General features: G+C 42.1%; 2 protein-coding genes across 2 annotated transcripts in view; both read right to left on the bottom strand.

Moving 5' to 3' along the window:
• Positions 1-189, bottom strand: part of ap1b1 (adaptor related protein complex 1 subunit beta 1) — a 28,332-nt gene extending 28,143 nt beyond the window's left edge. Inside the window, exon 1 of the mRNA XM_053610748.1 lies at positions 97-189. The gene's annotated coding sequence lies outside the window, so the exon portion shown is untranslated. The remainder of the gene's footprint in view (positions 1-96) is intronic.
• Positions 190-7,572: 7,383 nt separating this feature from the next.
• Positions 7,573-12,366, bottom strand: part of gas2l1 (growth arrest-specific 2 like 1) — a 30,660-nt gene continuing 25,866 nt past the window's right edge. Inside the window, exon 6 of the mRNA XM_053653676.1 lies at positions 7,573-10,630. Within this exon, the coding sequence (XP_053509651.1) occupies positions 8,734-10,630 (1,897 nt within the window). The 3' untranslated portion in view covers positions 7,573-8,733. The remainder of the gene's footprint in view (positions 10,631-12,366) is intronic.

Genomic DNA, 12,366 nt, shown 5'->3' with positions numbered 1-12,366 from the left:
ACAGACGGAAAAAACGTCAGAGAAGCTAAATTTAGAGCTGATAAACCGATTTAAACGCAGAATTAAGAGTAAAAAAGCCCCCAGAGCAGAGCTTACCCGAAGTGAAGTGTGTTCCAACTCGGCCCTTCCTTCTGTTCCTCCTCCTCTAATCACATGAGTCAGGCTCCGGTTCTCCTCCGCACACTAGCCTACTACATAGTATACACAAACATTCTTTACGCACTGTTTAGTACGTCAGCGTAATTCATATCGTGCATTAATGGTGTACACAGGCTGAACATAAACACGTTTTAGTGCGCGGTCGTTATTTAGTCAGAAAATCGCCTTTTAAAGCTGTGTTCTGAAATGCATACTAGCGTACTACATAGTGCGTCAAAATAGTACGCTAATACGCCACACAGCGCTGTTATTTGTACTGTTTAGTACGGAAGTATGCACTGACCTATCGTTGTAGCCTTTTTATTGGCCTACAGCGTTAAATATTCTACATTTTACATCTAAAATAAAGTTTATGTATATTCAAGTATTTTATTGTTATTTACATTTTTTTGTATGTTGTATAGCCGAGTTGTTTTGATATATTTTTGTATATTTATGTATATTATAAGAAGCAGAGTTACTTTGACCACCTTGAAGTTATTATTATTATTTTCCTACAGCAGCATGTCCCTTAGTGTTTTATTCTTGTTACACAACAGCAATTTGCCATTTTTATCAGATTATAGTTACGTATAATGTTGTGAAATGTCCACGAAGTGAGTTAGTTCCTGTTCTCGCTTACGTTATAGCAGCTGTAAACAGTTTTTCCCCTCACCAGCCTTTCTCTTTTTTTCTGTTTTGAAGGCAATAAGACGAAAAAAATATTGAATAAAAACACAGCTTTTCATGGTACCGAGAAGAAAAAAAATCTCTAAACGCGTCTGTCCGGAATACATCGGAAAACTTAAGGTTACATAAAGCTTTCCTCTGACACTGGAGACTCCTTCCATAGATGTTAACGTTTACAGAAACCGTCGTCGTATCGACTATCTTTTAACCCGTGTATTTTCAGTGGAGAGTCCCTGCGAAACGAGCTGTTACTATAGAAACGATAGCGTATTAGATCGAGCGCATTACACACATACGTCATATAACGTAGAGTATTTAGTAAAATGAACAGCGTTTCTGATGCGTGTGGACCGCTCTCTCTCACACACACACACACACGTCTCACAGGCTGTTCGCGTGTTCTCAGAAACAGATGATGAACTGTTTGTGTGTGTGAAAGTTAATCCGGTATCTGAAACCCCACAATCAGGGATTTTGAGAAAAACACAGCTTGCAGTTTCTCACACTCTGAACTCTGTGAGAGAAGAAAACTTCATAAACAAACCTGTGAACTGCTCAAAGCTCTAAAGCTGAGGTTTATTTTTACAGTGTGGGCACTATAGAATTACAGCACTGAGCTCTGTGTGTATGTGTGTGTGTGTGTGTGTGTGTGTGTGAGAGAGAGAGAGAGAGAGAGAATGTTCTACATTTACATTTACATTTATTCACGTACTAATACACATGATGCACCTAAAGAAGGAAGGATGTAGTGTATAGCCTCCAGTTTAACATGTCTGAATCACACACTGCTGCAGTGGTGTGTTTAAACGGCACGAAACACTGCAAACTCAGTAAAATGTAGATGTGTGATGTGTGGATGAAGTGAGGAATACTGACTGTACAGTTCATTTCTGAAAAACAATGCATCATAAACTTATGATCACTAGCGTTAGCTGGCTAGCTTGTTCAAACACATGACTCAGCTTAAAATGATTCTGAATCATTGTGCTCATCGTGCCAAACGACTCGGATGATTGTCTGATTCTTTTTGATTACTGTGCATTACTGTATTATGGAATCGGGAATATAGAATACATTTTCAGCAAGAGCATCACAAAATGTTGTACTAATTAAAAAATAAGTAAAGTAATTAATTTTTTAAAAACGTGTCTTCGGAAATAAGAATCAACTGCAAACGTACATCTAAAAGAGTCGACTCAAAGAGTCGGCTCTCAGTGTTTATCTAAAAGAGCCAAATCAAAGAGTCGACTTTTAATGTTAATCTAAAAGAGATAGCTCAAAGAGTCGACTCTCAATGTTTATCTAAACGAGCCAAATCAAAGAGTCGACTCTCAGTGTTAATCTAAAAGAGCCAAATCAAAGAGTCGACTTTTAATGTTAATCTAAAAGAGATAGCTCAAAGAGTCGACTCTCAATGTTTATCTAAACGAGCCAAATCAAAGAGTCGACTCTCAGTGTTAATCTAAAAGAGCCAAATCAAAGAGTCGACTTTTAATGTTAATCTAAAAGAGATAGCTCAAAGAGTCGACTCTCAATGTTTATCTAAAAGAGCCAAATCAAAGAGTCGACTCTCAGTGTTAATCTAAAAGAGCCAACTCAAAGAGTCGACGCTCAATGTTTATCTAAAAGAGCCAAATCAAAGAGTCGACTCTCAATGTTGATCTAAAAGAGATAGCTCAGAGTCGACTCTCAATGTTTATCTAAAAGAGCCAAATCAAAGGGTCGACTCTCAATGTTAATCTAAAAGAGCCGACTCAAAGAGTCGACTCTCAATGTTTAGCTAAAAGAGCTAATTATAAGAGTCGACTCTCAATGTTTAGCTAAAAGAGCCAATTAAAAGAGTCGACTCTCAATGTTCACCTAAAAGAGCCAACTCCCAATGTTCATCTAAAAGAATTAAATCAAAGAGACGATTCCCAATGTTTAGCTAAAAGAGGCAAATAAAAGTGTCGACTCTTACTGTTTATCTTAAAGAACTAAATCAAAGAGTCAACTCCCAATGTTTAGCTAAAAGACCATTAAATATCATGTGACCTAATATCTATGTCTATCTCAGATCTATCTAGCTGCATTACATGAATCTATGTATATCATCTGAGTGTGTATGGGTTTTGAGGAGCTTTTTGTATTTTACCGTGAGTAAATAATTTGAAGCTGTACTTTCGTAGCTTCAGCACTTCACTAAAACGTTTTAACTGGAGAGAAGTGAACACTTTTAGTACAAAGACACAGAGTCAGAGCTGGGAGTAGGTGATGTGGAAAAAACATCAGCTTTATTATAAGAACTTTATTAACAGCGTAAAGTTCTGCTCCTGCAATATTGCTCATCAATGCACAGATAATTCACCAGGTCAGATTCCTCGCTGAAAAGAAAGCAGGAAACCTGCAGAAAGGATACAAACGGATAAATAAACTCGGATTCAGACGCTCAGCTTCGGGTCGGGACTTTGTGGGAAGTCTGAGAGAGCATCGAGCGAGACGTGATCACGTGAAACCAAAAAACAAAAACAAAACAAGTTTAAAGCTCTGAAAGTAAAGAAAGCCGAGCAGTTTGTATAATGCATTCAAAATTATTTCACAAAGAACCGTACAAGAGAAAAAAACCACAACGACAGAACAAAATGAACTGGACTGTCGGCAGTGAACAGGTTCTGAGTAATGTACAGATTTCTCTATGAGGCTGGGCAACGTGTGCAATGTGTGCAATGAGTGCAATGAGTGTGTGTGTGAGTGTGTGTGTGTGTGTGTGTGTGGAGAAGTGAGGAAAAGTGCGAGTGGAAGTGAGACACCATATTCACTGCCGTTTCTACTTTAGAATTTTACCGGGTAGAACTCCTTTAGGAAGTTAAGAACCCTGAAAGAACTCTTGAAGAGTGTACCAAGTACCAAGAAGCTTCTAGACAGGTTCTAGTTACTGAGAAGAAAATAATGAGAGAAAATGCAAAGGATTCTTAGCAGCTTCCAAAACAAAGGTTTCTGATAAGAAAACATTTTGCTGTAGGGTTCTAAGTAGAACTATTAAAAGGTTCCACCAGAAGGACAACAGAATAACCCTTAAGGGTCTAACACACACTACAGCATGTGTTGAGTGATGTTAAATAATAATTATATGTGCAATCATCATCCTCATCACCATCATCACCATCATCGTCATCATCATCACCATCATCACCATCATCACCATCACCATCATCATCATCACCATCACCATCATCGTCACCATCACCATCACCACCATCACCACCCTCATCATCATCATCGCTATCATCACCATCATCATTACCATCACCATCATCATCACCAACATCAAACCACCATCATCACCACCAACATCATCACCGTCATCATCACCATCATCACCATCATCACCACCATCACCATCATCATCACCATCACCACCATCATCATCACCACCAACATCATCACCATCATCATCACCAACATCATCACCGTCATCATCATCATCATCACCATCACCATCATCATCACCATCATCATCACCATCATCACCATCATCACCGTCATCATCATCATCATCACCATCACCATCATCATCATCATCACCATCATCATCACCATCATCACTATCATTATCACCATAATCACCATCATCACCTTCAGATCCTTAAAGCCCCAATCAGGAATCAGTTTGCATCTGTAACGTGTACACACACACACACACACACACACACACACACACACACAGTAGAATGTATGTGTATAAAGTAGAAAATTAAAATAGGTGTTTAAACGCATGATGTTGACTCTTTCGGCCTGTTTCAATGGGGTTACACCAGCGGCGGCCATGTTACAGCTTTTACACACTGCAGTGCTGAAAACCTCAAATTAAAGAAGATCATGAACGAACACCTCCAGCGTGGCCGGTCTGTCCAAGTGTCTGACTTTCTGATCGCTGATTTAGCGATATTTAAAATACATCTACACACTATTTTAAATGATTAAAAAACCCACTACACTACCTACACATTTAGATTTGTAGATAAACTTTGGAGTTATTGAATTTGTAAAGAATATTATCATGATTTTTATTTTCCCATTTGTTCTTAAAAACAACGTGCCGAAAAAAATTAATGACTAAAAGTTATATAAAAATAAAATGAATTAAAAAATGGTCCGTGTCATATATAATCATTATTAATAATTTTTTAAAAAGGAGATTTTTGGACAAACTCTGATCTTTCAGGTTCAGCAGTATGTATCAGATGAATCAGATGAATCAGATGAATCAGATGAATCGCACCATTTGGTTCCTGATTAAGGCTTTACAGGACGGACGAATAAAGCGTAAATCTAAACGCGTATCAGTTTCACACCAGCACGTAACACTTAATATCTCCAAACCCTCCAGCAGCGACCCCACCAAACTCACGTTACACACCTTTCACATCACATACACACACACACACCGTCTACCCACAAAACCTTCACATACACACTCCCTTCATTCCAACACACACATCCAGACATTTAAATACATCTCTCTTTTCTCTAAAATACTCAAGTCTGCTTCTCTGACGGAACCACGGCCGGGTCTTGGGCTCCGACTCGGCCACTAGGCGGCGCCACACGGCTACAAGTTATTATCCAGGACGGAGAACCCCCTCGAGAACCTTTACATGTTTGTGTACTCGTGCTGTTTGCTACAATGAAGCCCTTTTCATCCATCTTGTCTGAAATACGCCGAGTCACGTGGTGAGGGGGCGGAGTTTGGTTTCACGTGGTACCATAATAAACCGATTAGTGTGTGATCATAATGTAGTGATTTTTACTTAGACGATTGCGAAGGGTACAAGAACTCACACACACACACACACACACACACACGTACACACACACACACTTGTGTGTTCTTTAAGGCAAGACGAGTTGTCAAGGCAACGTTTCTCAGCGATATTGCATAGCTGATGCAAAAAAAGTAAAAAAAAGTCTTCTTTTTTTTTTTTTTTTTACATTTTAACAGCGTGAATATTTTACAATTTTGAGCTCCAGTAAATTCACGACACAAACCCACAACAATCAACATTTACACATATATTACATATATCTTATTCCTCTTAACAACATAAATACTTTATATTTATATACAGATTTATTTTTTTAGATATTTTTAAATATTTTCGTAAGCGAGTGAGTCCAGCAACCGTGTGTACAGTTATAATCTAGCGTGTGGAAGTTTCGGGAAAAGCAGCCGTGATCAGGCGAGTTAACGGATTTACCGTATTTTCTGGACGACGTTTTTATCTTCCGCTAGCAGAAATCACCAAATCCTAGCTGAACGGAACTTCTCCGGGGATTAAAGAAAAATCCTTCAAAACGCTGAATTTAGAACCCGTTAAGTTCTTCTGAGAACTCTAAAAGACTCTACGCAGAACCCAACAGAACAGTGTTTTTCCTTTACAAAGCTAGAACTATTAAACATTTAAAGAACCCTTTTTTTTTTTTTTAAATAAAAGCTACACTCTGAAGAATGGGTTCCTGAAAAAGTCCTAGTACAGTTTTCTTGCATTAGATAATGACTTACAATTTGGCCCTGTTCCTTTAAAAAAAAAAATGAACCTAGAACTTTAAACGTTCTTTGGAGAACCTTCAGCGGTTCTGTGCACATCCCTACAACTGAGGGTTTTCCTTCAAAAAGATAAAACCATTTAAAGAACCCCTGTGGAACCTTTTTTTTAAAAAGAATAATTGTCCAGCTGATGTTCAGCAATACTTTAACTATACTCTCACATAACTGTACTCTAGGTTGAACCTAGACCCCTTAGGATTTTTAGGTTTGAATTTGTGCGAGAACCCTAAAAGGTACTACACAGAACCCTAGGACAGAGGAATATTACTATTTTAGGAAACCCTCGAGGAACACTATTTTATTTGATGCTCAGCAATACCATAAATATACTCCTAGGAAAAAACAGCATTATTTTAAAGTTCCTTTGCTTTGGTTCATGGTTCTAGGTAGAACCATCTCTATTTTACAGTTTTTTTCACACAGAAAGGCTCTTTAAAATCCTAAAGGGTTCTAGTTGACTAGTTACGATTCATTTATTACTATTTCACTAACTTGCTACAGTCTTTAAAAAAAAGTTCTAGAACCCTTAAGGTTCTTCAGTTTGCATTTGTGGGAGGAAAAAGGTTCTACAAGGAACCTTACAGCAGAGAGTTTTCCATTAGAACGCTAGAAGCATTAAGGATTAAACAACCCATGAGGAACCTTTTCTTAAAATTTATTTTAAATTTATAACTTTTATATTCTTAGGAAAAACAGGGTTCCTTAAAAGTTCCTTTGATGTTTAATGGTTCTAGGTAAAACTATTTCTATTTGAGAAACTCTCTGAAAGATCTGCCTGTACGCCATGTCTTTTAGATCGAATCTAGAACCCTTAAACAGCTTCGGTTCGAATCTGCGAGGGAACCCTCGATCGTTCTATGCTGACGATCACAAAAGAGTTGAACTTTCAGAAAACGTTCTAGGACGCTGGAACACTGAACTTCTTTGCACCTCAAAACAGTTATTTAAAATCCAGGGTTCCGTCTATTTATAGAACCCATGACAGCTGGAGACCACTGAAGCCCTGAAGATCTTGACTCAAGTTCTTTATAGAAAATGGAACGCTTTCTAAAGAGCTTCTACTCTGAACCTTTTGTAAATGGGTCTTTCCAGAACCTTGTGTCATAGGGCTCTACACGGAACCTTTAACGGTTTCCACAGAGGGAAGAAAGGTGCTAAAGATAACTTTTTTTTTTTTTTTACGAGTGTATGCTAGAAGTAAAACGTGAAATGTACCCACACACAGAGACAGAGTTTTCTAGAAGATTTTTCCAGAATCTACGGGTTCCCCACCAGTCCAGAAAATACGGTATTTAAAAAAAAAATGGCAGAAAATGCAAACGTAGTCTCGGTTCCAGCCTTTCTACGTTCCGCACCATTTCACTGGGTGAGTTTGCACCAATGTGGCAGTCCAATATGATCCAAACTAGCTTGATTGACAGCTACAAACTCCTCCTCCTTTAGTGTATATACTACTAATAAACAATGTTCTCAGAGACGGATAGAGAAAAAAAAAAACCCAGACCCAGTTTGTCCTTTTGGAAGTAAGCTGTCGCTATAGCAACCCCAAATAAAATAAGCGCAACTTATTTAAAAGTCTTAATAATCAAGTAGGAACATAATCCGCTTTAGGTCCGGTCACGACAACAAAGCGAAAGTCGTACGCATTTGTCCGAGTGAGGACGCAATCCGATCGACAGGCCGACTCGTAATGGCGAGGACGCAATCCGACTCGTAATGGCGAGGACGCAATCCGACTCGTAATGGCGAGGACGTCACGGGAAACATGGGCGCCGGTTTCTCACTTCCGTCAGACGTCTCGTCAATATTTTCCGTCCACCGAAGTGACACATCAGACTTTGGTCCTCGAGAGAACCCTGTGCGTTGTAGCCGACTCTTTCGTCACCGTTCTCGTTTCCTCCTTTTCGTCTTCCTGAAGTTTATAGCGCGCTTTAACCAGAAAGGTTTCACAAGGAAGAGAATGAAAAACCCCGCCGAGCTATAAATATTCTCATACAACTTAAAAAGAAGTTGCGTAATGTGCTAGGCGAAATACATCCTTTGGTAGTTGTTGGGTTTTTTTTTTTTTTGGGAGTCAGTGGGGAAAAAAGTGTCCAGGCTCAGGCTGGAGAGATTCGTGACATGCTTGGAGAAAAGCTCATGCTAATAGACGCCACCGTTGTTTTAGTGTTTTAGCAGCTTTCTAGATGAGAATCACAGCTTTCAGACTTTCTCCTGTCTCTATGTAGCCTTCTGTAGGTGCACGGGGTTGTGGAAAGTTCAGGAAGAACGGGAAGCGAGTCATCCTCGACGTCAACGTCTACAACATCAAGTCCGGATTACATCCAGGCGTCCGGGTCCGGGCTGGACTCTGGCGAGAAAGAGCGTTCCCTGGAACCCACGCTGGCTGATCTCCGTTGTTGGTGGATGACGTCGCCAAAGGCTTGGTGCAGATTTTTGCGGGCGCACGGTGACTGTGGTGGCGTCATATTTCCGGAAGCCTTCCGCTGCTGTAGCTCTCTGTAGCTGAGCGGCGTTGGGATGCGTGATGGACTGTTCTCGGGCCTGTTGTCCGTGCGAGGCCGTATCCGTGGCCGTAATTTCAGCTTGTATATGGAAGGTACCCTGTCTGCCTTCTTCTGCCCTCTTTTGGCCCGGAGGACCACAGTGCCGTCTGCGTTTCCGTTAGCCAGGGAGGACGGGGGGCTGCAGGAACCTTCAGAAACCGGCTCGCTCAGGCTGAGACACATGGAAGAGCTCTCACTGGAGGAGTCATTGTAGGAGCAGTCCTCTGGTGGAGGAGGTGACGGGAATGAGTCTGGGAGTGGGAGGTCATTAGAGAGACCCTGGCCATAAGGTAGATCTGGGTCGTGATCGTCCGAAGGGACATCGCCTTCCAAACCAGCCCAATCCGCCTGGGCCTCCATGGGTACCACAGAGTTCGAGAACCCCCTGTGACCTCCATTTATTAGAAGACCTGAGTGGACGTGGTTAGAGTAGAGTCCTGGATCTCCTTCCTCCATGGAGCTGGGGATGGCAGGAAGTTTGCGGAAGCCTCCATTGGGAAGACCAGCTCGAGTCTGGCTGTGCAGCAAGGTTGGAGGATCCTCCAGAGCGCAGCTTCGGGTGCTGTTAGTACGCCTTGTCTCACGCAAGTCAGGCAGGACTCCCACTTTTCCTCCCACATTCAGAGAGGAGGAAGAGGAGTTAGAGGATGAGTAGGCTGAATCTGCTACATTATTGTCACTTGATGCCCTAAAGCCCTGCTTAGAGACAGGAAGCTGCATTGATCCTTCCTTTGTTTCAGGCACACTGGTCTGGCCTGTGTTGGCCAGAAACTCTGCCTCGAAGCTGCGATACAGCTCCAGCTCACGTTTTGGATCCAGAGCGGGTAAGGAATGCAAGCTGAACCCAATCCCTGTGTCATCCTGGGGGACTGGCTGATTTTGGTGGCCCCATCCTCTCTGAGTCGGCCTCCCTGATACCCGAGGTGACCGTGGCGGGTGGTGGTGGGGTGATCTCTGTGTGGACCTGGGCGTCGAGTGTGGAGAGCGCCGACCTGGCTGTGAGATGGGGGGCAGCAACCTCCGATTCCCCACAGAGGGTGAGCGTGGGGCAGGAGGTCGTGGGGTCACTGTGCTCTTCTTCATAGGACTTCCGGTGACCCCTTTAACAGGTGAGTTAGAGGCTGACGAGGGCATTTGTCTCTTAGAGAAGCCTCCGCTTAGCCTAGGTGAACCTGGAGGCACCTGCTTAGATCTCGGGTCATCTTGGGCTTCTCGGTGGCGAGGCGAAGCGGGTGTGCCGTCGCTTGCTCGCCCACGTTGTGGAGTTTTACCTTGGCTGAGGGAGCGGGAAGTCTGGAGTCTTCGAGGCCCATCTGGCCCCAACGATCGGCCCCTCTCGAAGCGTGTGGGGTTGCCTTGGGGCGGGCAGGGCTTCATTTTGCCTGGGGAGGAGGGAGCAGGTGCAGGACGTTCTCTGGAGGTGCTGCGAGTTCGTGGCTGAGGCGGGTGAAGAATGGGCATCTGTCCGCCCCCTGTCCGCTCGATCTCATGCTTGCCTTCTTTTCGGTTGACCAGGAAGACCAGCTCTTCCCCTTTAACACGACGAGATCCTAAAGACGAACGTCCTCCTCCGCCTCCTCCTGTTACTCCGCCACCTTTAGAGGAGGCAGTAGAAGAGTCACTGTCTCCAGAGAGACGGCGAGTCAAAGGGTAGAGAGTGTCTTTATTCCTGAACGGGACAGAAAAAGAGAGAGAGAGAGATTAGTGGAAAGACTGAAGAAACCCTTCTTCAATCGCGGTTCAAACACATCTCCCAAACAGATCTCCGGTTACATTCGAGAGACCTTTAAAGAACAAAACCACTGTGTAGCTGTAAACTACGTTATTTACGTCGGCCATCTTGGGCAAGTGGAATTCCTTTTTTTTATTTATCGCAATTTGACACCTTTACCCCACCTGGTCCCCACTTTTCATGGTTTGTGAAGGTGTACCGGAAAGGTGAAAGTTATGCAGATGATGCTCTCTACTTTGAACTTAATTTTTTCAAATACGCTACACTTACACGGCTGCGATTTTAAATAATGCTTTATGATTTGAGGACCTTAGCAATGCTGTTTGTAACACGCACATGAAGATTTAGGTGTGTATTTACTTTCAGAAAATATTTTGACTGTGATAGACTTCTGCTACTCCTTAGGGATATTAGTGCGGCGCTAAAGAAGCAAACATCGGCACTGAGCATGCCTTGGATGATCCTGGACATGTGACACCAAAGGAACTGAGGTGAAAGTGCAATGCAAAGCATGCTGGGAATGGATTAGTGTGGATGGTGTTTGTGCCGGTCTCAGATTAACAAAACAAGGAAGAAAAATGGAGGATTACCGAGTGTGTGGAATTCCTTCCTCTGATTGAACACGAACAGGAAATACAAGCGATCGTCCATCTCAACAACTTGTTTACGACACTGAACGTTGTGTAGACTCGGGTGTGGACACAGTGACAATGGACTAAAGAATTTATACAGATAATGTTTTGATGTCCTTGTAAATAAAAAAGTGTGTTGTGGTGTCCTGTTATATAGCGGCAAATTAAATTACTAATATGATTAGGAGTGTGAATCTCCGTCTTTCAGATGATATCTCGATACGTAAAATAAGATACGATACAAGGACAATACAATTAAACAAATAAAGATTCGATATGTTTCGGTTCAGCACTGATACGATTCGACATGATTCGGTTCAGCACTGATACGATTCCATATAATTCGGTTCAGCACTGATACGATTCCATATGATTCGGTTCAGCACTGATACGATTCGATATGTTTCGGTTCAGCACTGATACGATTCCATATGATTTGGTTCAGCACTGATACGATTTCATATGATTCGGATCAGCACTGATACGATTCAATATGAATCAATTCAGTTAAATTGAAGTTTTCCACTACAGGAAAGTCTTCAGGACAGAAGTGTTTACATGAGAGAAAAATAATGGAGTGTAATTTCAGGCATATTATCTACAACCACAGCTCAGAACAGAGGAAGGAAACCACACGGGCGACGTTTTACATTTCGGACAGACCTGATAACCTTTTCGCTGATCTGCCTCATCATGTCTGTGATTAGGAAAGGGTTAACTTTCTTGAGGAAACTCCGGCCATGCTGGCTTCTTCCCAAAACAAACCCTCCGCTTTTGCAGTGGAACAATGCCGTAACGTTGACGTGACAAACAAACCGTCTGACTGAAAACACACCATTATCCTTATCAGTAAATGTCAAGGCTAATTCTGTAAGCGTTATAAATAACACGTGGTGTGGTTGAAGAGGAACACCGTGCTTTTATTGTTATCTACACGTTTAGAGTTTGATCGGTACATTGTTTAGGAGAGAAGGAATGACCTCAGACTGCTGTAGAGGAAGCTTTGAGGTGTAATACTACACTTCTGCCTTATGGGGGCAT

Source organism: Ictalurus furcatus, chromosome 22 (assembly GCF_023375685.1).
Source record: "Ictalurus furcatus strain D&B chromosome 22, Billie_1.0, whole genome shotgun sequence".
NCBI classification, from domain to species: domain Eukaryota; kingdom Metazoa; phylum Chordata; class Actinopteri; order Siluriformes; family Ictaluridae; genus Ictalurus; species Ictalurus furcatus.
This window is presented reverse-complemented; position numbering and strand designations above follow the sequence as displayed.